This window comes from Phyllostomus hastatus, unplaced genomic scaffold (genome assembly GCF_019186645.2).
Source record: "Phyllostomus hastatus isolate PE091 unplaced genomic scaffold, TTU_PhHast_1.1 phas_contig_150, whole genome shotgun sequence".
Taxonomy (NCBI): Eukaryota; Metazoa; Chordata; class Mammalia; order Chiroptera; family Phyllostomidae; genus Phyllostomus; species Phyllostomus hastatus.
In genome coordinates this window covers 19,265,302-19,292,300 of record NW_025333611.1, presented here as the reverse complement: position 1 = coordinate 19,292,300, position 26,999 = coordinate 19,265,302, and the positions used below count along the sequence as shown (strand labels likewise).

The 26,999-nt window shown below is 47.8% G+C and overlaps 1 protein-coding gene across 2 annotated transcripts in view; it reads left to right on the top strand.

Moving 5' to 3' along the window:
* SLC36A1 (solute carrier family 36 member 1) overlaps positions 1-19,850 on the top strand; it is a 45,035-nt gene extending 25,185 nt beyond the window's left edge. For both annotated transcript variants that reach the window (XM_045830225.1, XM_045830224.1), the window contains 4 exons: positions 238-336; positions 2,903-3,069; positions 6,393-6,562; positions 15,366-19,850. In XM_045830225.1, coding sequence (XP_045686181.1) covers positions 238-336; positions 2,903-3,069; positions 6,393-6,562; positions 15,366-15,637 — 708 coding nt within the window. In that variant the 3' untranslated portion in view covers positions 15,638-19,850. The remainder of the gene's footprint in view (positions 1-237; positions 337-2,902; positions 3,070-6,392; positions 6,563-15,365) is intronic.
* The last annotated feature ends 7,149 nt before the right edge of the window (positions 19,851-26,999 follow it).

Genomic DNA, 26,999 nt, shown 5'->3' with positions numbered 1-26,999 from the left:
GCGTGACTGTTTTATGCAGCCTTCACCATTTGCGTTTTTATGGCACATTGGGCTAGTCCTTCCCCGGAGCAAGCAGTGTTCTCTCGCCTGAAGGGAAAAATGCACATAAACTAAATGTCTCCCAGGCCTCTGCCAGGTGTCAGGGTTTTCTCTCTTCAGAGATTCCAGGATGTAGATGACCTTGGGATTCAGATCCGTGTGTATAACCTTTGCTTTGTTTTCCTTTCTCTCTTCCAGAGGATCCCAGACCCCAGCCGCCTCCCCTTGGTGGCCCCCTGGAAGACCTACCCTCTGTTCTTCGGCACGGCCATTTTTGCATTTGAGGGCATCGGGATGGTAAGAGTGGCATGGGGATCCTCTGGTGCCCCTAGTGCCCCTGGGGTCTGCTTTAAGGAACGCGGAGGAAATGCTGTTGGAAATGATCTTCTGAGACTTAATGGCCAGTTAGTGAACAGTGTTTTAGGGATCCCATGGAAGTTCCTCAGCTCCAGCTTTTGAAACTAAATTGTATGTAATTTGAGAAGGTTTATATCCAAACCAGCTCTTTTGCACACCCACCTCTTGTATGTTGAGTAAGCAATAGTACCTGGCAGTTAGGAATGCAGGGTCTAGACTGGGTGAGTCCTCCTGCCAAAGAGTAGCTGTGTGACCTTGTGCATGGACTTAACCTCTCTGAGCCTTCACTGTTTGCCTCTGAAAAGTGATTTTTAATGATTACTAATTGTCAGGGTTAAGTGAGATATGTATAAAGTGCTTTGCACAGTTTCTGACATATGAGCATTAAATAATATTTTTATTAATAATACTATTGGTTGTATTATTAAGTTAATAAATGTCTGAATAATTTTCCTGTCCTGAATCATTTATGTGTTGTATTTTCTTTTTGTGTGAATGAACAGCTTTCACTCCTAGTTCAGCTTTCCCCTATTATTGCTGTGATTTTACCAAATTCTTCTCCTAAAGAGGGGAATCTGCCACTTGTTTGTGCCTAATTTGATTTTTATTTGTATTTTTCATGATAAAGATACAGAATTGTTCTCTGAAAAAAATTATTAGCTCTGCTGGTCAGGAGCTTAGGAAATGAGAAGACACTTCCCCTTTCATGGTATTTCATTTTCTCCCTGTTTGGTTTCCCTACCATATTATATATGCTTTTAGGAAAACCTAGAAGCCTGACACGTTTATGTGAAAATAGCGAGGAATTGTCCCAGTAGTGTTATGGACCACGTTAAGGCTCTGATGTCATGGGGGAAGGTGCTCTCTGAGTGATGGTGTCCAGGTTGTTGTTCTGAGGTTTTAAGCTTTTCTTGTGTTCCTTCTTGGGACCTCTCATCACCAGGCAGAATGTCTCACCTTGACTCACAACACCAGTGGTTTTCCTGTCGCTGGCGCAGAGGCCTGAAATGGGTCCGTGCTGCTGTAGTAAGAGAGGTCCCAGGTACTCAGGACTGGGAAGAAGAGATGTGGAAAGATGCCTGGAGATGCTGGCATTGTCCTGAGTTTATCGGTTTTCCCTAACAGCACAGTGCGGGAGTCATGCTTTGCTTCCTTTCATTAGGTAGCGCTTGAGTGTGGAGTCATTCTGTATCATCATCATCATGTGTTCCTTCAAGATCTCTCTCCTTCTTTTCCATTTCTACAATAGAGAGAACACTGCTGTTCTGACTTGGTTTGAATTTGGGGCTGTTGAGCATGCCCGGGTATAGTGCCACTGCCCACTGTTCATTGTGCTCTCTCTGTTCGCCCCACAGGCCCAGGCCTGGTGGACATGGAGCAGAGGGGCGCCCTGCCCTCTCTCTATCTCTTTAGACTGTCCACAGGAGGACTCTGAAGGGAGGCCTAGAAACAGACTCTTATTGGATGTGGATCAACTGTAGCTTGACAGCCTTGAGCTGGTGGGGTGGGGCTTGCTAAAGGCCAGTTGGAAATGCAGAGCTACAGTGCCCATCAGGGCCCTGGGCTTTGGCTTGTGGGTCTGGTGGGGTGTGTCTGGCCCAGGCCTGCTCTGCTTTATGGCCACAGGCACTCAAGGCAAGTGAGTGTAATGACAAGGCCAGAGATAGTTTGCAGTCTTTGCCCTGCATTGCTTTTCCTTGTCGGTCATGCCAGAAGCAGCTGATGGCAGATTGTGAAGGCTGTCACAGGCATACCTGCTTTATTAGCTGTTGGGAACCAACCTTCCTAATCCTTCCTTTGCTTTAGTGAAAGTTGAAGAACGTTCTCTTCTCTGAGGGAGGAGGCGGCAAGGGTCAATGTTTGAAATGGGAGTCTGGAAGTTGGGTTTTGTTGCTTATCTCCAAGATCCTGACTATCCAGGGTCCTCTATGAAGTCCTGCCACCACCAAGTACCTCAGTTCCTCTGACTTTGGGGGTTTGACTTGTCACTGCTGGAGCCTACCCCCTTTCAGGCAAGGAGACAGTCTCTGTGGACTAGAGTGGCAGTTATCCCTGACCTTTGTTTTGTATTCTTTGGACAGGTTAGCAAGGCTGTGATCTCAGGTGAGGTACGGCTGGCCTGTGCCACCACCAGCACATGTTCCAGGTGGGCCCGATGCAGGGGGCCTGCTAGTTGCAAGGTGGCTGCATTCAGGGGACAAAGAGAACTCCCTGCTGCCAGGATCTGATAGCAGGAGGCAGAGTGCTAGCCTGGACGAGAAGTCTGGGCTCCGGTCCTGCCCACGCTAGCGACCCAGGACTCAGGACTTCCCGACCGAGACGGTGGGCTTCGGTCTCCAGCCCCGCGAGGAGAACTCCTGAGGAAAGGGCTTGCGTTTATTTGTCTGATGGAGGATGGGTGTGCTTTTGAGGAATTCTAAGGATGAACCACTATTTTCTGAGAATGTGAAATTGTTTTTCTTGGTTAGTAATGTTCTTTTCTGTGTTTTCTCTCACTATTCCATAGGTTCTGCCCCTTGAAAACAAAATGAAGGATCCCCGGAGATTCCCAGTCATCCTGTATGTGGGGATGGCCATCGTCACTGCCCTCTACATCAGCCTGGGGTGTCTGGGGTACCTGCAGTTTGGAGCTAACATCCAAGGCAGTATAACCCTCAACCTGCCCAACTGCTGGTATGTAGGGGACGATGGAAGCCTGGGGGCACTGGATGTCTTTTGAATCAGTTTTTTATTTTTCCATTACAGTTGACATACAGTATCATACCAGCTTCAGGTGTGCACCCAGGGACTAGGCACTCCGTAACTTACTGAGTGATCATCCCAGGAAAGCCCACACCCATCTGACATCAAATAGCAGCGTCCTATCGAGTGTATCCCCATGCTGCACTCCGTATCCCCGTGGCCAGTCTGCAGCGACTGACCTGCTCTCCTCAGTCCTCCTCCCCCCACCTGGCACCCATCAAAATGCTGTCCGCACCTGAGTCTGTTTCTGTTTCACCAGCTCGTTTGTTTTGTATTTTTTTAAATTAGTAGGTCAGAATGTGGATTCTTTCTCCTACTGATCTCTTAAGTCAGCCTGCGTCATTTCAGCCCACCGCTGCCATCACCCGCAGGCCAGCACCACCCCTCTGTGGCCGCCCGCCAAGCCTTTTGACCCACCCCCCCGGCCTGAGTCCTACTCTCTCTCCAGGTCTGGGCTGCCCCCTGTTGCCTGGGTGAGCGGCCTGAGACTCCATCAGCCCGGCCGTGCTCTCTCTTGTCGAGAACTCCTCCCAGGCTTCCCCTTGCCCTCCTTAGTGGGCCGGGCAGGGCCCTGCCAGCCCCGGCCTGATTCCCCCTCTGCGAGGAGGGCTTGGTCTAAGAGGCACTCTTTTTGAAAAACTCTCTGGTGTTTCACTGACTACAACTTCAAGTCTCGGCCAGATGCCCCTTCTCTCTGCTCCCAGAGGATCCCGTTAGAATCCTAGTGCAGTTTTTATTCCATTGTCTTGTAATTGTTCATGTACCTGTACTGTGATCTCCCTAAACTACGAGCTGTGCGAGGGCAGCAACCACCCCATTTCCATTTTATCCCAGCACCTGGCGCATGATCATCTCCAAGTGAATGATTTTTGAACAAAAAAGGAGGAATAGGCACTGAGACGGAGGCCTTTTCTAAATGAGGAGATGTTATCAGGAAGCACCCGGGGCACAGAGGACAGCAGTGACCTGCCATGTCCCAGCTCTGTGGCCTAGGACAAATCACAGCGTCTCGCTGTCTCAGTTCCCTCTTCTGGGAATGAGGACTAGTCATTCTTCCTGCCAGGGCTGTCATGAAGATCCAATGATAGGCGTGAGAAACAGCTTTATAGCAGTGTACTGGTGTGATGGAGAAGCAGGCCGCCGCCCTGAGCTTTACTCTTTGAGCAATTCGTATGGAGGCTTACCCGGAATGGATTGTTTGATCAGCTGGCGGACGTACCCTCTCTCCCTGGAAATCTGAGCCTGGAGGGGCCAAGTATCTAGTCCCTTCACTTTAAACCTTTCCAAATGGACGAGGGGAGAGGGCATGTCTGCTTGGTTCCCCACTGTGCCGGGCCTCTCCCGTGCAGTCACTGACTCGATGTGCACGTGGAGGCCTCTCACCGTGGACCACAGGTTGTGGGGAGCCCATCCACATCTCACTGTCCTCAACTCTTCGTTGCCGCATTATGAGGAAACACTGAGACGGATTGAAATGCTTCCTCAAAATGTAGATGTCACAGGGTGTGTCCTAAGCAACAATTCTGTTTTGAAGACTAAAATTTCATTATGGAGAGCAGCTGCGAGCAGACATGGAGACGCTTGCTCAGTGCCCTGGAGACCAGAATAACCTTTCAGGCTGGCCTGGTTGTTGTCACTGGTGGTGTCAGTGCTGAGCAAAGGACACCCCACTGAGCAGGGGTCTGGGGACTAAGTTTGTTGTATGGCCAGCCAAGCCATAGCCCTGAATTGGGTCATTGTTTTTAGAAACTCTTTCTTTCTCTTTCCCTCTGATGCCTGTTTTCATGTTTCCAAATGTTCTTGCCCTGTTGAGAATCAGGTGATAGCTTGGCATAACAAGATAAATGGATCAGGGGCAGCAAAAGCAGCGCACATAACCTAAAGACGCAGACGAGCGTCTGTCTTCTTTCCTCTGGTACTTCACACCTGGCTATTCTAATCTGTCTGCTCCATCCGGGGCACCATCCCTGCAGGTGACTATGCTGATTCCAGGCTCTCCCGCCCTCCAGCAGGCTTTGGTGCTGTGCTGAGTGTAATTATAGAGCCACCAGCTGATTTTTTCCAAGCGTTTTTATCATCTATTCTTGGAGCAAGTGAGACCTTTTGTCAAACTCAGTCTCTCCCGGGGTGTTCTCCTGCTTCTAGCATAAGAACATCTTCCAGGTATTAAGCTCAACCACAGAGAAATTTAGTGCACGTTATAAACGATATAATCACCACTTTTAAATAGATTTCCAACAGGAGGGAGGCCAGTGCTTCTTGCTGCGCAACTCATTAAGGTCTTATTTGATGTGAAGTTTTGCTTAGGGGCAGGGTAGTCTTCCCTTTATGATCATGTGAGATCCATAAAGACTCACAAGATTTCTTTTCTACTCTGCATAGTCTTAGACATGGATGGGGTAGGTAGAGGTATCTCACGGTGAGACCATGGTCTTCCCGAGAAGCTACACATGGAGCAGCGGCAGGAAGATGGCTGTAGTGGGGTGGGGAGATGGGTTCTGCTCATGCCACTTGGTTCTGCGTGGTCACCTTCCGATTCTGGGGAGCGGTGACTGCGATGGGGAGGATATGTATAAACAGGCTTGCTACATCTTAATTGTATTTTTAATTGCTTTCATTTTTGAAAGGACATATGCCCCTAGTAAAGATCCCAAATGTTCAGGGGGTATACAGAGAATGTTATGTTTCCACTCACCTCCTCTAGTCCCCAGTTCTACAGTTTTCCATTTCAGAGGCAACCATGTTAACCAGTTTCTTATGTTTCCTTCCGGAGATGTTTCATGTATGTAAGAATGTCATGTATGTGTGTGTGTAAGGGAGAGTGGTTTTTCCCTTTTTTAAACGGATCATAGCACACTGTGGAGACTGTACAGCATCATGGTTTTTTCACTTAATAGTGTATCATGCAGCTAATCCCACGTCAACACAGAGTTCTGCCTCCCACTTTTTAAGTGTTCTATGGGGACACCACGACTTATTGAACCAGTTCCCCACTGATGAACATTGAAACTGTTTTCAGTCTTTCATACTTAAATATTGCTGCAATTACATATTTTAAATACAGGTTTTTGTGCACATGTGCAAATATATCTGCAAGATAAATTGCTATATGTGAAATTGCTGGGTCCAAAGGACACATGTGTTTGTATCGTGGACAGATACAGCCAAATCACTACAGGACTATTTTACACTGTCCCTGCTGGTACGTGTGCTTGTGTAGCCAGCTTTTAAATGTATCTGGGTTCCCCCTGCAGGCTGTACCAGTCAGTGAAGCTGCTCTACTCCATCGGCATCTTCTTCACCTACGGCCTCCAGTTCTACGTCCCGGCCGAGATCATCGTCCCCTTCTTCGTGTCCCGCGTGCCCGAGCACTGGGAGCTGGTAGTGGACCTGGCCGTGCGCACCATGCTGGTCTGCCTGACGTGTGAGTAGACCACAGGGAATTACCTTGTTTGTTGATTCCCAAAGGGCACCCGGCCTCCAAGGCTTCCCCCGAGGGAGAGCTCGTGTTGGAGTGAAACCGACCTGCACTGGGTCAACAGGAAACTTGGCATGTGCTCTGTTTCCGAGTTGAGGTGTGTCCTGGTGGTGAGGTGAACTGATGACATGGGTGCTTTATAGGACCTGGGAGTGGGGACTGTTATTTACCAACATGGTATGGAATGCCACAGAGGTAGTCCAAAGTTCTAGACGTATAATTGCTGTTCCATATAAGATATGATGAAGGCCTAAAAGAGAGCCATTTACTGTACTTGTGATGAGTGCATGTTACTCTGATAGTGGGCACATGTTTGTTTTTTCAAGTAATCAATTTTGCAGCCTAACAATCTGAAGATTTTATTTCAAGCTACATGGCACTCTTCCAGACATTTGGGGATGTCGATCAACATAGGTGTGTTTCTTAGATATATTTCTGTCAATTAACCAGGTGTTTGATTTATTACTTTGTGTTTTATTCCTCTTCCCCTGACCACACACCCAGGGGTGTGAATTAAGAGCACGCCCTATTTTCTCTTGGTTGAAACAAGTATAAATTTAAAACAAGAATTAGTCCTGTTTTTTCAGAGTATGTGAGTTGATACAACAGAGAACCCGAAATAATTTGATCTGTGCTATCTAATTTAAATTACTAGGATATTTGCAATTGCTTTCCAAACTGAAATGTTTGAATCATATATTTTTCTTTAGGTTGTATTTGTTTTTTTATGTTATTTTTAAACTTTTTATTCTTTTGGGACAAGATGTCTTAGTATATTGAGACTTCCCAAGAAATCTCAACTTTTCTTAGTATTCATTTTGTCTTTGGAGTAAATATAGATTCTCTATGATTTTTTAAATTGAACCAGAATTGAGTGTTTAGGGAGAAATATGTGAATGTTGTCTGCCTTTACTCATAGTATGGGAAATTAGAAATGATTTTATTGGTTGCTGTTAGCAAGAGATGGGCAGGCAAGAGACCATCCATCCTTTTCAACTGCCCAACCAAAATACAGAGAACAGGCTCGTGTCTGCCCCAGAGTAGACTCCTCAGGGGAACAGCCTAGTGCCTGTACCAGAATGACCTCCTTCAGGGAGCAGATTAGCAGCCACCCTAGGATGGACCTTGTCAAAGCAACAGACTATGCCTACCTGAGGATAGACCTCTTCAAGAGAATGGCCTTGTGCCTGTCCCAGACTGGACCTCCTTGAAGGAACGAACTGGTGCCTCTAACGGAATAGGCCTCCTGGAGCCACCTGCGGCTCTTGTTTGTGTCACTTAAAGGGTAGTGGGTGGAGGCTTACACCCTGGATATCTGTGTGGAAAGAACTCATTGGAATAAGAAACTAAAGGCCTTTCGTGGCTTTCTGATTCAATCTTGGGCAGCACTCCTGCTGAGGATTTATATCTGATTGGGGCTGGGTGGGAGCCAGGCAGAGGGTGGATTTTGATTTTTTTGATTTTTCTAGGCCCAGAGAGCTGATGGCAACCAAGAATCTGACTTCAACTTGTAGCCTTTGGTAGATCTTCAGTTTCTCTCTAGTCCAGTCTGTAGAAACAGCACACTCGGCAGCTAACCCAGGGCAGCCTGCAGGTCACTGCTGGCTCAGAGCTGCTGCAAAGAAAGGAAGGTGACATACCTTGCTTTTCCAGTCAATTGCTGTGATGCGTGCTGATAGGATGCTTGGACTCTAGATACACATGAAAGATTTTACCCCTGTCTTCTGCCAGCAACTCTGCATGCTTTGATTCAGGTGTGTATGTTTCTTCTGTGAACGCCTTAGCTCTAAGTATTGAGGAGATGGATTCCACATGCAGGTGTTTATAATGTCAGCCCTCAAGGCCCTAATTGTGGGATCCGAAGGGCGTTGGGAGAAAAGGCAGGGATATTTCACGTAACTGGCTTCCGTTCAAAGTGGTTCCTCTAGAAAAACCAGGCCTGTCTAGGTGAAACATGCTGTCACTGCCTAGCGAGCAGCTTCCCCCGACCCGGGAGCTGGGCAGTGATGCTGGGCCTGGTTTCTCTCACCGCCATTCCCTTCCATAGCCTGGCTTTGGCCTCTGGCAGCGTATGTCTTGCTTCCTGCCAGCTTTCTTACCTCATGCTGTCCTTCCTCGCCTCTTGGTTTTCGCTTCACTTTTCCTGGCTCTGTCTGTGGGTCCCACCTCCCTCCTACGGCGTGGCATGCTGCTCAAAGGACTCGAGCTGCTTTTGATCTCGAGGCGGGCGGTCAGTTGTTTTCTCCCTTCTGTGATCTCGTGTGACGTTGCATTGAATTGTCATCCCATTAAAGGAGGCAGCCCCTTCATCTCCGAGCCCTCTGGCTTCTCTGACCTTTCCCAGGGACTTTGAAGTAATTGTGGGGTTCGGGAGAGGCACTTCTCTGGAGCCCCCATTTGAATGTAGTGATGTGAGTCCCTTTGTTTCTGTTTCTTTGTACTTGCGTGTCTTTTTGCACAAGGTTAATTTGTATGTGATTTTAGAGCTCTGATATAACTCATTGTTCTCAATTATACCCATATGTTTTAATAGCAGCTCTTTAAATTTTTATTTCTGACGTTTCCTTTTATTTTTCCTCATCTTCCTCACCCTTCATCCCCAAGGGGAGCAGGGTGATTTGGTTTAGCCTCATTTTTTTTCCACTTGGAATTGAACTTTCTCATTACTTTCCCCTACCCCGCAAAGACTGCTGTGTCTACTTTTTGATGCTGAATTTCACTGCAAGGGAGGAGGGGTTGGGAAAATAATGCATGCTAGGGAATGATGCTCATTTTGTTATGATTTCCTACAGAACAGTATTTACTTCCAGTCCGTATGTTTAGAAATGCCAACTCAGCCAGTCACCTTATGTCCAGAGCTTGTGGGGAAGGGGAGGCTGGAAGAGGCTGCCTCCGCTTGGAGAGCTCGGAGGCTCAGGAAAAATAGTTCCTTAGGATTTCGTGAGGCACTAACCTGTCCTTCAGTGGCTGCCACTGATTCTCTGTGGCATTTGCCACATGAAACATTTCACTTCAGTTAGCTATGAGAATTTCAGAAACCTATTGTTGAAGATGTAATAACATAAAACCGTATCAGCTGAGAGGCCTGTTGAGACCAGAAGGTATAGCTGAATGTAAAACATCCCAGCAGCCAGACCCGTTAGAGCAGTGGTCCCCAGTCTTTTTGGCCCCAGGGACCGGTTTTGTGGAAGACAGTTTTTTCCACAGACTGGGGTAGGGGGTTGGTTTCAGGATGATTCAAGCACATAGATTCGCCGAGGAGAATCTGCCTCCACCGCTGATCTGACGGGAGGTGGAGCTTGGGCGGTAACGGGGGGCGATGGGGGGCGGCTGTAAACGCAGGTGAAGATTGGCCAGCTTGCCACCCCTCACCTGCGGCTGTGCGGCCCAGGTCCCAACGGGCCTGGTTGGTCCCCTGCTTTAGCACAGAGCTCCCAGGCCCAGACAGGGTGGCTCCTCACACCCTTTGGCCTCTCACGCTTGGGGGCCTTCGGCTCATGAAGAAGCGGAGCAGCGTAAACTCGCTGTGCCGGTGCCCCAGCCCCAGGGCCCCTCGGGAGGCCTCAGTTTCCTCAACTGTAAGGGAGGGTATCCACTCACGGAGGTTTCTCTCAAGTTCAAAATTCTGTGACTCTGCACAACTGGTAACTATAAGACTATTATCAGGCTACTTTGAGCCTGATTTTAGGTTTTGATGAAAATATTGCTTGAAAAAAGAAAGTTAATGTAAAGATATTTAGGGTATGTTTAGATCTGAGGTTATTGAAGAAGGAATTCCCAGTATCCCACTGTCCTAACAAAATCATTTTCTTTGACATTTTATCATCTGTGTTAATCCTCTTGCATGCATTTTGAAAATAATTTCAATCATAGCAGTTTATTTCATATTAGATCATGAATATACATATTCTTCATAAATATTTTCATGACTTCATGATATCCATTTATTGGTGGATTGTATTTACTGAACTACTCCTTTAGCGTTGGGCATGTAGGTTGTTTCCCTTGCTTTTCTACCTTTTAAATTTATATCCCCATTCAATGAAATTACATGTTCGGTCTAAGACTATAATTAATTTAAAGATTAGATTAGTTAGATTAATTAGATTTCTAGACATGTAAGAGTAACATGGGTAGGCTTTACCAACATCACTCACAATAAAACAGCAGAAAGAGCCCTGGGTGGTGTGGCTCAGTGGGTTGAGTGTTGGCCTGTGAACCAAAGGGTCGCTGGTTCAATTCCCAATCAGGAAACATGCCTGGGTTGTGGGCCAGGCCCCCAGTGGGGAGTGCACAACAGGTAACCACACATTGATGTTTCTCTCCCTCTTTCTTTCTCCTTCCCTTCCCCTCTCTCTAAAAATAAATAAATAAAATCTTTTAAAAAAATAGCAGAAAGAACTTCTGGACACACAAAAGCTATTAAGTGCCCAATTGGTATATGATTTTAGATCATATTTCTGTAAGTATGTTTGTGCTCTCTTAAGTGCTTTCTCTTCTCTTGTGTATTAGTCAGCTCTTTCTGTTCCTGGTCTAAAACCACAGACTCCAGAATTCCAATCGGTTCCTTCTCTGAACGTGGCCGTTTGCCTTGTGTTATCTCAGCCGTTAAAACATCCTCTTTGTCGTCTTTTAACCCAAAGGGAAGATGTTTTGTAATACCATTGGAGCCCTCTTGACTAATCGTGTGGTCCAGCTGAATTGTCCTCAGCCCGCACTTTCTGGACAGGACGCAGCTAAGCTGCTGCGGAGGGCTGTGGACCTGCCAGCTGGGAGCTGGCTGTCTTCCTGTTCTGTGGGGTGCTTTTTTGTGGGGGAGTGCGGAGAGTGGGGAGAGGGCATTCCTAGTTGGTGCTTCTTGAGTTCTCGACCTTCTTGAGTTCCTCTTTCTAGAGGGCTTTAACTTACAACTACATTTAAAGGTTTTCGTTGCTCCCGTATCTTTCCTAAGTACCTCATTCCTGCCTCTGGAATTAGTTAAAACAAGTTTGCCACATTTTGCATGGTGGCAAAACAGATATCCCTGCTGTTGAGCCCTGGGGGCTTTTATGCTAATTTGGGCCTCCTCTTTCTCTTCCCCGTGTGCGTGGGAGGCCTGCCCTTTTTACCTTCTCCCATCATCTCTCTCCAGTGACAAGCGTTATTTAGGGTTCGGTTGTGGTCCCTGGTCCATCCAGGGCAGGAGGAGGGTCTTTCTTTTCCAGCCCTGTGGTCCTGGCTTTAAGAGTAAAAATTTGCCTGTTTAAAAAATATCTATTAAACAGGAAAATAGAGACAAATGTACTTGAACAACAATAAATATATATATATGTTTTTAAAAATATCTATTAAGGATATTTTTGTTAAACATGTTTACCTTGTATATCCTTTGTAGTAAAAACAAGAACAGATTTTTAGATTGCTTTTAAAATGTCATGATGAAGTGAAACATATCTGTTCAATCTGAGAAAAGATTCCGATCACACAAGCTTCTGTTTCTGTTTCCACTTAATTCTTATCTCAGAGTGTGTGGAGCACATCTGACTTGACTTCCACTCATATCGTGAATGTCCATCTGTCCTTCAGGTCAGTGTGAGAGATGGAGGGGGAAGGACAGACTTGGAGGTGGGAGGGGTCAAGCAGGTTATCTGACTTGTCTCCTCTCACTACTCACTGTCCCTGATGAAGGCCTCCCTTCTGCTGAGCGGGCTGGAGCGACCGTAGAGACCAGTGGAATGACACACACTCCCTTTAAGGGTGCAAAGGCAGGTGGGCTGGAAGCTACTGTGTTCTAGGAGAGGAGTCCCATTGGTTCTGCTGTGCAGTGCACGGTGCTTTCCAGTTGATGGTGGGTTGGGGGACATATCCCAGAACACAGTCCTAAGATACTGAATCTGCACTGTAAAGTTGTTGAAAACGTAGAGGTGGGTGAGACATCAGCAATCGATTGGTATTAGTACCATCACCTGTTTCATGGGTAAACAAACTGCGTCTCAGAATGGTGAGCCAGTTTACCCTGGATCGCAGCCTGCTACTGAACAGGGATGGTAATTATATTAGTTGACGTTTATGAAGCATTCCCTCTGTACTTCTCTAAAATCTTTGCATTTGACCATCCCTGCTCAGCAGTAGGGCAAATAAGAGTCTTAAAGAGGGTAAGTAACTGACTGGTTTGTGGTGGGCCTGGGATACGAACCTAGGTTCTGAGTCCGGAGCCTGAACTCTCAGCCACACTCCTGTGTGGGCAGGTGGAGACCCCCACCCCAGAGAGGGCAAGTGTCTTATTCCGGGACACACAGCACATCAACTCTCGTTGAGCACTAGGCTATCCATGACGAGAACACCTTTTTGTCATCAGCTGCAGACCCTTTACCTCCAGCTTCCCTCCAGATTCAACCCTGAAGTTTTGAGGAATGTCACTAACTCCATTTACTCGGAAATATGTGAGGGCTGGAACAGACCATCATTAAGTGGCTACACTTTTGTAGACCTTCTTACGGCTTCAGAACAGTGATGGTGTTGATGGGTGGCTGCCACCTTGGCTGGTCGCTAGAAGAAGGAAAGAGGACAGGATTGCTCCAAGGCTGTGAAACCATGGCAGGGCCAGGTCAGGGGGGCAGGATTCCTGCACTCTCTGTTGTTATCAGGCTTCAAAACCCTTGTGTTACTTCCTTCCCAGAACAGAGAGAGCTCGGGGCTGACTGTGTGCAGGATTCCCTGCCAAACCACTGCGGTGTCTCCCTGGCAGAGCTAACCCAACATCTAACTCCCCCAGTTCTTCACAGACGGGATCTTTCTGGGCTCCCAGATCCCCTGTGCTCCCTTCTTTTGTGGGTCTCTATATTAGTCTCTTTTCTTACCAATCGAGTTCATGATGGAACTGTATCAGTGGCTTGAGGCCCTGGATTCTAGTCCTCGCTCTGTCACTTTATATCATGTAACATCTCTGGGCCCCCCTCTCAATGGGGAGATAATCATGTCGTGGAGTTACATACCCATGGAGCACAGGCAAGTTCAGCTCGATGAGTGCAGTGTGGGCCGTGCAGTCGGCTAGACACTAGACATTCTGCCGTGATGGAAGTGTTCTGGGTCTGTGCTGTCCAGGACAGTAGCCACTAGGCACAGGTGGCTGTCGAGTCCTTGGAATGTGGCCAGTGTGAATGAGGAACTGAATTCATTTAAGTTTCAATAGCTAGTGACTAGTAAGTACGAGACAGGAGATGTGAATCTGCTCCTCCCCTAATAAATCTCATTTCCCACGGGCCTCTCCTCTTGCTGCGGGGAGTGGTATTCCAATTTAAAAGTAAGTGTTTCTCATAAAACCTGGCCTCTAAGTGCAACCCAGGACTTTCGTCTCATGCTCAGCCAAAGAGGCAGCGATCAATTGACCGATGCAGACAGTCCCTCTGAAGGGTAAAACTGGCTGCACTGGACTCAGATGTTCTGACAGTCCTACCAGTGTGACGCCTTCCTCAAAGCAATTTGACTGCATTTTTGCTTTATGAAGTTAGAACTGAAACCCCCATGGCAAATGTAACTCGTTAGGGCTCAGGGAGGTCATTGACGTGCCCTGGGTTGCTGTTCTAATGCTAAGGACTTCCAGTTGGAGGCTGGCAGTGGGGAAGGCAGTCTTCAAAATACATCTGAGTACTAATGAGTTAAGGATGCACTTTTCATGAGCAGCAAAGTACACACTCATGACGGTGATATTAACTCTATTGTGTGCCTGTCACACACTAGGCCTTTTGTTAAGTGCCCGTGTAACCCCCTTTAATCATCATGACATCTCTGTGACGTAAGAGCTGTTAGTATTCTCATTTTGCCCACAAGAAAACTGGAGAAGAGAAAGGAGCCTCAACTTCCCCAGCATCACTCAGGTAGAGCCAGGGTTCAAACACAAGAGCCTAATTCCAGAGCCCGTAATCCTCAATAAACTTGGGGAACATCAGCCTTCACCTCCAGTGGAAAGTGAGTTAGATGGGATAGTGGGATCAATGGGCACTGGATCCACGTGGTCAGTGAAGCTTCCTCCCCTTGGTTTTAAACCTCACTGTCCAAGCAGCTCGACAGCGGTGCAGTCGTTGGGGCGGTAGGGAAGCTGATGGCGTTCCCTAGTGCAGCCCTGCTCATCTTCATCATCCCTGCCTTCCTCACGCACTCCCGAGCCGGAGTTTCGGGTGTGGGAGCCACTCACTAGCTTGTCCTGTCACAGGGATGCAGTCATTGTGTGTGCACTTAGCATGCACACAGAGCTACGCCTGCTTCCCCTGCGGGGTCATGCTCCATGAAACAGGGTTTACTATGCCATTGTGCCAGGAGGCTTTCCCTGTTTTGATTCTTGTCAGTCAAGTAGAGATGTTCATGTTGGAGGTATGCTCAGTGGTAAGACAGTGAGCAGTCACTTGGAAATGGTCCACTTCCTTTTTTGCTCCACATTCTCTCTCCTTTGTAGGACCAGAATGCATTGGAATGTCGTTTGGTTCCTTTTGGGCGGGGAGACGAAAATCATGTATGGCAGTAGAAAAGTTGAAAGCCAAGTGATTGGAGCCAGTCCCAGTGTTGGCGGTCTTGCAGCGAGACCCAGGTTCCTCCACCTTCTTTCTGGGCATTCATTTTCTCATCTGTGGGATGAGAGATTGGGCCAGACAATGACTAAGTCTCTCTGGAGCTGTCCATTCTATGAGGAGGACACTTGCTAAATTTGCAGGACAGTGAGGATGTCCCTTCCAGCTCTGGGCAGTCTTGAACATCCATGTCCTCTCTCCCGCAGGCATCTTGGCCATCCTCATCCCCCGCCTGGACCTGGTCATCTCCCTGGTGGGCTCCGTGAGCAGCAGCGCCCTGGCGCTCATCATCCCGCCCCTCCTGGAGATCACCACCTACTACTCGGAGGGCATGAGCCCCCTCACCATCGCCAAGGACGCCCTGATCAGCATCCTGGGCTTCGTGGGCTTTGTGGTGGGGACCTATGAGGCACTGTACGAGCTGATCCAGCCAACCAATGCTCCCATTTTTGTCAACTCCACCAGTGCCTCTGCATAGCCGTCTGGGTGCATCCCTTGCACCTGCCCACCCCACCCCCGTGTGTTCCCTAGCACCTGGCCCCAGAGCCTCAGGCAGGGTCCAGCTGGGCTCTGGGGAAAAGCAAGGTTGCTGTTCAGGAAGCCCGGTACCTGGCACCTAGGTTCCCTGGGCCAGGTAGGACTGAGGGCAGGGGGGAGAGTGGCTAGCAGATACGCCGGAGGCACTGTTAGTGGCAGTGCAATCATTGTTGATTTGTGCTTATTTAACCAGAACCTTACAGCTGTTTCCCCTCATCACGCCTTCTCCCTTACCTGCCTCTCTCCTCCGACCCATCTCCCCAAAATTATTCTTTTTGCACAGCTCACTTTATTTAAAAATTTTAGCATTTCATTTTCTGGTCCAGACCTAGACTAAGTAAGTAAGAACTCTCTCTCTTTGTAAAGTCGGGCCTATCTCTTTCTCATATCTCTCCCAAATATTTTACCTCAATATTCTCCTACCTGTTCAAGTCTGCAGCAGGTGTCTGGACCTACCTAGTAGTTGAAACTAGCCCCCAAAGCTGGAGTTTTTAGTCTACTCTCTCCGGCTTGCTGTGACCCTTGCCTACACCTTTTCCTCTCGGAATTCCTCGTATGGGTCACAACACTGTATTCTTAGTTGCTTTAGCTCCCAAAAGACATCAATTGCTGCCTCAATTGAAAATATTTATATTTTATTTTATTTAAAATTAGCTTTTGTTTTTAGATTCTCCTGATCTGAGGTCATTGTGAATCCCTCCTTCCTCAGTCAATTTGTATCAGCTTCTCCTGCTGAAAAGAAACTTGTTCCAGGAAATGTCTGCGTAGGTCCTCAGCACAGGAGGCTGAGTACCTCAAAGATTTTAATCAGGGTCATCTAAATGTGTACCTCTGCGGGGAGGCCTGGACTGGGTCTCCCATGGACCAGCCTGATTTCATGTTGAGTAAATATGAAGGACTCAGGAAATACCTGCTAGTGCACCAGGCCAGAGGAAAGGATGGCCAAGGGAACGGATGGCCGCGTGTTTCTGCCCACGGGAGGCTTATGAAATGGTGGCTTTGTGCGCTCAGGCCTCTTTTTCAGCCTCAGTCCCTGGTCTGCAAGCAGCATGGCAGCATTCAGTTGCCGTGGTGCCGGGAAGACGCCCACACTGTTGCCATGGGCGAGACCGTGAGGTCAGTGTGCACAGACAGTCAAAATTAAGTTCAGAGAATTTCCCGCTGCTGGTCTGACACTAAGTGCGGTGCTTGGTTGTTTACAATCAGCAGGCGGCAGGGCAGGCACAGTGCTCTGTCTGGCTGCCTTCTCGACCTGGACTCTAAAGTTGCCACTTAGTTCGGTGTCTGTCCCCTGTGTCCTAAACACTAATTATGATGCCTCTCCCTCCCCCTGAGGGTCAGAAGTAGCCTCAGGGTTGGCTCACCTCAAGGTCAGCCTTCAGGTGTGGGAAGAAGCTGCAGAGAAGGCAGAGGATGGTACACTCCCTTGCTTCTGGCTTCCCCGTCCTCCCTCTAGGTGTGAGGAAGCATTCAGAAGGGCATTAGCCACTGGCTCTCGCTCTCCTGAGCTGTGTGCGTGTATGTGTGTGTCTGTGCATATGTGGTAGGGTCCTGCTCTCCTCCACTCCTGTCGCCAGGCTCTTGCTTACTTACCCGGAGCTACAGTTTGCCCTGCAAGTTGGGAGAGCAGCACAGCTTTATCAGGGCTTTTTTGGTTTTGTGTTTTACCAAAGCTCCTAAGGGCTCTGACCCACCTTTGCAGCCCCAGCTTTTTCTTCCTTTTCTATTCCAAAGCCAAACTTTCTCATCGTAGTGACTCCTAAGTTCCCTAACAATTTACTTAGGAAGATGTGATCAGTGGTGACTTGGTCTCTCTTAGGAGAAGGACACTCTTCATCCACTGTTTCTGCTCATTGGTGGTCCTGAACAGGTGCTTACATGACCAAGATTCTAGCTGGAGGTGGCAGCAGCCCTGCCCTCTGAAGCCTCAGGCTTAGAAATGACCAAAGCGGGCTCAGGAGTTGTCATCTCCTGTTTGCAAGCCTGGGCCCCAGCAGTCTTTCCTCAGTGGTCCTGAGAGTGAGAAGGTGCGTGTCAGTAGAAGGGGCTCAGATGTGTGTCCTGCCCGCAGCTTCTGTGGTGGAGGCTCCTGTGTGCGCAGGGAGCTGCTCAAAGCTGTCCTGTCCAGGTGGGCAGTCGCACTGGGACTCTGATGCTGGAACTTGAGGGGTAGGTAGCACAATACTGAGGTCCTCTGGCTCCAGGTCTCAGCTAAATGCAGGCTATTGCTTCAGGATCCCTGACCCAGAGAACGTGGTATATAGGCGAGGTGGCTCTGGCTTTGGGGCTTCTGGAAGCTACTTTGGCTTGGCTTTCCTTGTTTGATCTCTTTTCTGTGCTCCTGACTTGCCAGCCTGATTGCCTGGCTAACTCAGAAGACCAGGCAAGGCAAACCCAGTCAGTGGGCCTTTTGGTTGTGCAGTTGCACTGCAGTTTGGCGTTGAGCAAAGGGGTCAGCCAGAGGATGGCAATGGGAAGGAGCCCTTCCTCCTCTTCTGGAAGCAGCCGTCTGGGCCCGCTGAGGGAAGCTTCCTCTTCTGCTGCCTCTGGGCCTTCTGTAGTCAGGGAGCCCTTGGTGTCTTCTCGCCACTCTTTAGAACCAGAACCAGCTGCCCAGCCGCTTCCTGTGCCTTGCTCCCTGGGAAAAAAGCTCCAGCATAAGCAGGAGTCTGATCAGGAGCAACAAAGCAAAGGCTTTCCATAGTGTGAGGCTGCATCTGCCAAGCCAAAAGCAAATCCTGGGTTTTCTGGCTCAGTACTGTTAGTCTCTGTGTCCCTCCCCCAGTCTCCTCACACAGCCCCGGATTTTTATTAGCTTAGAGGTAGCTACTCAGAGCCCCTTGTTCTGACCTGCAAATGCCACTATTGGGAGCCAGTTTCCAGCTCCCTGTTGGCAATGTACCTCCCCTTAAATGCAGGTGCTTGCCAGGAAGAGCATGACCTGGCATATTCTATTCAATTTGCCTGGAAGTTGTCACCATTCACAAGTGATGTTATTTATAGTGTGCTGCTGTCCAGCTGCTAGGACCCCTTCATCTGCACAAACCCTGGCCAGATCCATGTGAATGTGGGGCTCGTCGTAGCTGAGCAGCTTCTGCCCTGCCCTGTCATTCACCTCCCCAGCTAGATCCACTGGCTGGTGCTCACCACTTTCTGCCTTCACAAAAGGTAAAATCTGCAGTTTCAGCAGTTGTCTTAACGCGATGATCCCACCGGACAGGTATGTCAGGAACATCTTTCCCCTCCCCCTGTACTCCTGTCTTGCTTTTTCCCCTTCCAGTTTCTCCCAAAATTATAGAATATCACTTCTGTTTAACACTACATGTTCCCCTCATGTTTTTCTGGAAGTGCAAAATCTCAGTCTATGTCTGTTTACAGCTTTCTGCATTCACTATTCACGGCAGGGCGTCTGTATCGGTGGGTGTATTTCGTAGCTGATGAGTAGGCCGCTTGTGCAGCGTCCGCCCTGGCCAGAGCTTGGCGCCGATCCTCGTAGTGGAGACACCCAGTGCAAAAGGCACGACTTGCTAATCAGGGAGTCGGCTCCAAGTCTGCCGCAGAATTAAATTCTCCAAAGTACATTACAGATCTCCAGGACTGTGAGGGGAAGAAGAGATGATGTGGTTTGTCTGTGTAATCATGGTCGATACTTTCAGACAATTAGTCCTGTGGGCTGCGGGCTGTTTGCTCTGACAGAATCAGTTTGTTGCATTTCTTCCCTGTCCTTTGTACCACTGGGTCATTCCCTGGCCGGGGGACACAAATGGTGCTGATTTGAGGTTATCAGAGAGTGGGGGTGTGGGTGGGGGATGAGGGTGGAGGGTGCCTATCATAAGCTGTGTTTTTTCATTTAAATCAAGGTGATTCTGGGGAATCACCATTTTGCTTTAGAGAATGACACGATTATGTGACCATTGTAAGTCATGTCAGCGGGTGTGTGGATACGAGGAGTATAAAACCTGCCATCCAGCAGGTCTTGATAAGCACACAGCGCTGTGTGTGTTGTGTGCCCACGTGAATGTGTGCTCCCACATGGTCTGTGTAGGGACCGGGTCGTGCAGGAGCTCGTGGAAGATTTCGTTTGGGCTTCTGTACACGGATCATGTGTTAAACTTTTCCTTTTCAATAAATGAATTTTATTTTTTATTTTTGAAGGTTGTGGTCTGTGTCTTTGTTTTCACTTTTTTGTTTTAAATGTCACTGAGATCCCCTTATTTGATCTTACATCAGAATGTTTCTAGTTTATTTCGTAGAGCTCGTGATCGGGGGCGTAGTGTGCACAGTGGAACCACCTGTGGGGTTGAGCATCCCAAAGAAGAGGGCCAGGCGGCAGTTTTCCTGTTCGCCAGTCCTGCCGTTCCTGTCTGCTCTTCTCACCCTCGCTGTGAATATCGGAGGACCGCACGTACCAGGGGTGATGGTTAGTTTTGTGTGTCAGTGTGGCTAGGCTACAGTATCGAATAATCCAGTTACTCATTCAAACACTAACCTAGGTGTTTCTGTGAAGGCATTTTGTAGATGTGGCTGAAGTCTACAATCAGTTCCCTTTAAATAAAAGATCATCCTCAAAATGTGGGTGGCCCTCATCCAATCAGTCGAAGGACTGTAAGAGCAAAACTGAGGTTTCCTTGGGGAAGAAGAAATTCTTGCCTCAAGGCTGCAGCATCTGTTTTTGCCCAAGAGTTTCCAGCTTGCCAGCCTGCCAGCCCCAGCAATCACTTAAGTCAATTCCTGGGAACCCATGTGTGTACACACACACACACATACAATACATGCATACATACATACATACACATCCATCCATCTTACTGGTTCTGTTTTTCTGAAGGACCTTTACCGATACGAGAGGTAACACCCAATTTTCTTGAAAGGGGAAGATTGATTTCAAGACAGTGGAAGAGATGACTCCCCTTCTGTTTTTGTCGCACTTAAGAAGAAAAGCCAGACCATCTGACTAGCCCTTAGATGATTTGAAAACTGATCTTTGTCGATTACTGAATTAGCCTTGTTCGGAAGCAGAGCCCTCAGAGAACACTATTAAAGTATAACACTTTCCCGAGAGAGGAGGGCAGGGCGTGTATTATGACCATTTTCAGTTATCAGTATTATTGCTGGAACCGGGAGTCAAAGAGATTCAGTGACTTCCAGGTGACCAGCCAGTAAGTGGCAGAACTGGCACATACACGCACACCCTGTGATTCCAGAACCCCAATGCTTCCCCAGGCACTGGCTGCCTCCCCCTCTTTGTTACGGCCTCAGTAGGGAGGTCTTTAGGGCTTGTTGTGAGGGTTAGAATGTTAGAAGGTGCCTGGCGTGAAGGGCTTATGAACCATTTTTTGAAATATTAGCTGAATAGAAGAAAAACAAGACTCAGGAGCAGTTTTACTTGTTTTTCTGATTATGCATACATTACAGCCGTGTCTTGCTCACCTTGTATGGAGCATTCAACCCTTTTTAGATTGCTTACCTCTTCACGTTTTTATTCCTGCTCACATCCATATGTAATGGTCGTAACCCGTCCTTCCAGGTAACCAGGGCTGTCCAGGTCAGCCCACTGCACTGCTGGAGGCGTAAACTTGAGTGACAGTGGACTGAATTTGGACCCTACACCCGGGGCTGTGTACTAGTTAGGCTGGCTTGCTCAGGCTCAGTCCAGTGCAGACTCCTGCTGGCGTCTCGAGTAAGACGTCTGGAGTAAGAAACTGTGTGTCTTTACTCAGTGTGCTTTGCTAGACCCTTGGCTATTGGTCTCCCTGCACCATTTATTTTTTGAAAAAAAATTTAAGATGTAATCTACATATAAAATTGACCTGCTTCTTTAAGTGTCCAGTGTGATGAGTTTTGACAAATGTGTGCAGTCATTCAACCACCACTTCAGTCAAGATGCAGAATCTTTTCTTGACCCCCAAAGTTCCCGAGCACCCCATGCAGGTAATCCCACCCCCATGACACTCAGCCCTTCTCAACCACTGACCTGATCTTTTTGTCTTTAGTTTTGTCTTTTCTAGAATGTCATCTAAATGGAACCGTGAAGCATGCAGTCCTTTCTGTATGGCTGCTTTTACTTGACATGCTTTTAGAATTCATCCTTGTTGTTATGTGTGTCAGTAGTTTGTTTCGTCTTTTTGCCAAATACTATTCCATTGTGTAGACGAGCCATAATTTATTTATTTAGCAGTTGATGGAGGTTTAGGTTGCTTCTGGTGTTTGGCTGTTAAGAAAAAAGCTACCATAAATATTCATGTACAGATCTTTGTGTAAACCTAAGTTTTATTTCTCTTGCGTAAATACCTAGGAATGGAATTATGGGATTATATAATAAGTATGTACTAGCTGTATAAGAAATTGGAAAGTTGTTTTCCCAAGTGACTGTGCCATTTTGGATTGCTACCAACAATTGATAAAAGTTCCTGTTGTTCCAAAGCTGTGTCAGTACTGTATACTCTGGTCTTTTTCATTGTAGCTGTCTTAATGGATGTGTAGTAATACCTCCTTGTGGTTTTAATTTGCATTTGCCTAATGACTAATGATGTTCTGTATCTTTTCCTGGATTTGTTTGCCATTAGTCTATCTTCTTAAAAGATGTATTTGTTCAAATACTTTTCTTCTTTCAAAACTTAGACTTTTTAAGAAATTTTAAGCTTCTTGGTTTGAAGTCATTGCAGATTCACAGGAAGGTGCAAAGAAATGTATAGGGAGGTCCAGTGCTCCCTTCTCCACGCCTCCTCCGGTGTCTCCCTGCTGCGTAACTACAGTGCAGCATCAAAGCCAGGACACCGGCATCAGCAAAACCCATGGAGCTCGCTCAGACTTCCCCAGTTACACATGTGCTCATTTGTGTGTGTGTATGTGTGTGTACCTTTAAGCAATTTATCACGTGTAGCTTCCTCCACTGCAATCGAGATGATTAGCTCACCGCCACAAGACTCCTCGTGCCACCCTTTTTAGACACACGTTCTGTGCTCCCCATCTCCCTAAATCCAGGCAACCACGGATCTCTTCTTCATCTGGGTTGTGTCATTTCACAAACGTTATATAAATTGAATTGTGTTGTATGTATCCTTTTGATGGGCTTCTTTCACTAGGTATAATTTCCTTGAGGATCATCTGAATTATTTTCTGTATCAATTATTTTTTCCTTTTCATTACTGAGTTGTATTCCATGATATGGATGTACCACAGTTTAGTTAACAGGTCACCATCAAAAGAAATTTTCATAGTTCCCAGATCTGGCTATTACAAATAAAGCTGCTGTGACTATTCATGTACAAGTTTCTACATGAAAATAAATCTTTATTTCTCTGGGATACATACCCAAGGGTGCAATTGCTGATTTGTAGAGTAAGCCCATTTTTAGTTTTAGAAAGAACTTCCAAACCAGCTCCCAAAGTGACCGTGCCAGCTGTGTATGAAGGATACAGTTTCTCTGCATCCTTGTCAGCATTTGGTGGTGGTATTATTTTTTTTGCCAGTTATTAATTGTGTAAATGTTTTGTTAGATATATGCCAAAGTATTTCATTTTCCTTGGAGCAATTGTAAATGTCAATGTGTGTTTCATTTCAGTTGCCACGTGTTCATTGGTAGTGTATAGAAATTGATTTTGGAGTGTTAATGTTGTACCTTGTGACCCTTCTGCACTCAACAATAGTTCTATAGATTTCTGCTTAGATTTCTTGGGATTTTCTATGTAAACAGTTGTCTGCAAATAGAGATAATTGTATTTTTCTTTTCTAATCTGTATACCTTTTTTTTTTTTTGCCTTATTGCAATGGCTAGAACTTCCAGTACTGTGTTAAGAAAGAGTGGGCAGAGTGAACTCTCCAGCCTTGTTCCCAGTCTTACTTGGAAAACGTTCGGCCTTTCACCTTTAAGTGTGATGTGAGCTGTAGGCTTTTTACAGAAGCTCCGTCTGTTTCTGCACTGAGAGATTTTTTTTATCATGAATGGGTGTTGAATTTTGTCATGCTTTTTCAGCATCAATTAATAAGATCATACAATTTTTTTATTAACCTGTCGATATGGTAGATTAATTACATTGATTTACTTTTGAATATTGAACTAGCCTGGCTTACCTGGAATAAATACCTGGCTTACTTGGTCATGGTATATTGTTCTTTTCGATATTGTTGGATTGTCTTTTGTTTTTCACTCACCCTGATGTTTACCCTGACAAATGTAGAATTCAGAATGGTGCCTTTTTATGAATGTGCTAACTGTCTGCCATGACTGCTGTTCTTGATATGAGGATGCTTTTGCCTCAGGCCAGGTGCCCGGCTGCTGTGGTGCCAGTGTGGTTCCTTAGGTCCGAGTTTCTCGTCCTCAGTATTGTGAACATTCAGGGCTTAATCATCTTGTGTTGCGGGGGCTTTTCCGTGCACTGTAGGATGTTTAGCAGCCTCCTGGCCTCTCCTCACTGAATGCCAGGCACACCCTGCCATTTGCGACAACCAGAAATGTCTCTAGATACTGCCAAAGGTCTCCTTGCATATGGGGGTAATTTGGGGAGAGGGTAGAAACAGCACCCCCTTCCTTTTGAGAACCACTGCCTTAATATATTTAGCCTCTCCCTAACCTAGCTGGGGGGATGTCCTTTCACCTTGGCTGTGGAACAAAGGTAGGTGTGTGGTCGGGGAGACCACAGAAAGATCCTCCTTTTTAATAGTGATGGTGAAGTAAATACCTGCCAACTCTTGGCAGTTCCCTCTGCCAGCTGCGTTAAGCACTGCCTACACTATGTCCTTTAGTACTCAGATTCAGTGGAGGAAGGTCCTGTCCCCAGTTTGCAAACTGAGACAGGAAGTTGAATAACTTGCCCAAGGACCCCTGTTTTCTAAGTGGAGCCAGCTCTGTCTGCCCACCAACCTCATGCCTCTGCCCCTGAGATCTGCTTCCCTGCTCCTGATTCTGTCACTGCTCCCCTCCTCTCAGTGCACACAGCACCCTTCCAGGCCCTAGTCTGGGTACCTAAGTCCTCCCATAGTCCAACCCGCCCATCAGAAGTACCCACCGTTGCCCAGATGCTCAAGACACTTAGGCCTTCACTTGAGCCTGTTCTCTTAGCCTCTCCAACTCAACTCTCAGTGCTAACTCTGAAGTTCAGCTTTAAGATCCAGCTCAGGCGGCTGCTCCTCTCTGGAACCTTCCCTAGCCTCATCGGTAGTTCCCTCCCTAACAATGCCATGGTGTCCCAGCTTTGGTCAGCCCCATCCCTGCTTATGCGAGAGAGGTGTGACCACTCTGCCAACATTGTGAGCTGCTCAAAGCCTGGGTCAGATCAGGCTTGCTCTCCTGTCCGTGGGGCGAACCATGCACCTGGAATTAGTCACCAAATTCAGCGCAGTTCCCTTCTGCACGGAGTGTGGTGCCCTGGCCCCTGGGGAGTGGACAGCACTAGGTTCCTTTTGAGCTTGGTACCAGTCTAACTGAGCACTCCTTGCTTGGATCCTGTGGATGTGTTGGCAAGCCTTGAAAAAATTCTAAGCCTGGTCACTTTGAGAAAGTCTGTTCATTCGGAGAGACAGCTCGTGCCTCTCCTTGAGATGGAGCTGGCACGGGAGGTCCGAGGGCTTCCCACGTCTGTCCCGAGGCACCCAGTGTGGGTTGTCGGTGAGCACCTGGACCCGGTGCCCTCAGAGGTGGTGCCTTACCCATTCGTCCTGTGGTGTAGGGAAGATGGCTGGCTGTGCTGTGTTGAATTCACTGTGGGCCTGGGGCAAGTCACCATATATCTGAAAATTTTACACTCTATCTTCTCTACCTTTCAAAATCTCTGTAATCTTCGTCCAAAAGGGAGTGGTTCTCCTCCCAAGACCTTTGGCTCTGCCCTTCTTACTAAAGCTTCTTTGAACCTTTTCTGAGGTTCTAGCCATGGCTTCAGTCTCCCTGCCCCACCCGCCACCATGACCTCAGGCGCCTCCCTCCAGCACCGCTCTGGTTTCTGGAAGGCACGTTTGCCTTCTGCAGAAGGCCCTGAACAACCCCATGTGAAGGCACAGTCGTGCGCCCGCTCACCCCTCCACCACCCGGAGGAGCCGTCTGGAATCCCTTTCCCATCCGTCCTGGTGGATCCCAGCTGCCCTTTCTCATGGGACTCGGTTTTAAGTCCTGCCCCCACATCCCCACCCCTTTCTGGCTGTCCCCTCTGGCAGTACTCAAGGTTGCCCTGGGGCTCTGAAGGTCCAGCCTCAAAACTGGAGCCGGGGTCACAGGCGTGGCCTGGAGTGCAGCCCCAGGCTTGAGCAGAATCCAGCTTCCCGATTCCGGACGCCCTGGTTGTGAGTGTGACCTGGAATTGTAGTGGGTTCTTGCCTCCGCACTCAGTGGGATCACTGGGTTACCCCTCTCAGTCCTACCTGCCGCTCTCCCTAGCCCTCTGATGCCCCATGTTTGTAATTTACTTCATGAACCTGAACATAAGGTACGGATCCGGAGTCAGGCAGCCCTGAATTGGATCCTAGGCCACGTAAGTTACAAACTACTTAATTTCTGGGTGCCTCTGCACCTCCGTCTAAAAAATGGGCATGATTTGATCCAAGATAGTGGAGGAGTAAGTAGAAGCTGCTGGGGAGAGGGAGGTATACAGGGACTAAATAGTAATGGAAAAAATATATAATGTAGATTAAATTAAAATGTAAATAACAATTGGTGTGATAGTACTTGCCTCGCGGGGTTTTTGTGAGAATCAAGTAAGACGGGACATGCCGAGTGCTTGCATGCCGAGTGCTTGCATAGTGCCCACATACAGCAAGTGCTAGTGAGGGGGGTTGTGAGGATGACTGCGGTGACTGTAAAAACGCCCCGTCTGGAAGTCAGAAGCCCCGGGTCTCTGCCTTTCTCTGCCGCTGTTATGCTGTGTCATTCTCAGGGCATTTGGAGCCCCAGTGGCCTGAAGCGAGAGGATTTCCCTGAAAAAATCTTTTGAGTACTGGTGGGCTGGGTCTTGATCTCAGAGAGCCCTCTGGTGGCTGGTCCATGAAGGTGCAGTCTCCAGAGGACAAAGGGAAGGCGGGGCCTGGTGTGTGCAGAGGTGGGCTGGGTGGACAGAGGCTGAGAGAGGAGTCTTGTAGGGGGATTCCTCGGGCTGGGTCTCGTCCCTGTGAAGTCCTAGCTGTGACACCTCGGACACACACCTCCTCTGTGGGTCTCGGGGTGAGGAATGCTGGGACTAGATGAGTGTTTCCCGGAGGTGACTTAGGGGGCCCCAGGACAGTCATTTTTTAAAATCTGAGAGGTAGTGGATTTTCACGTGTGCTGGATAAAACTTGCAAATCTTTCAGCTCATGGGTATTATTGTTTTAAAGGG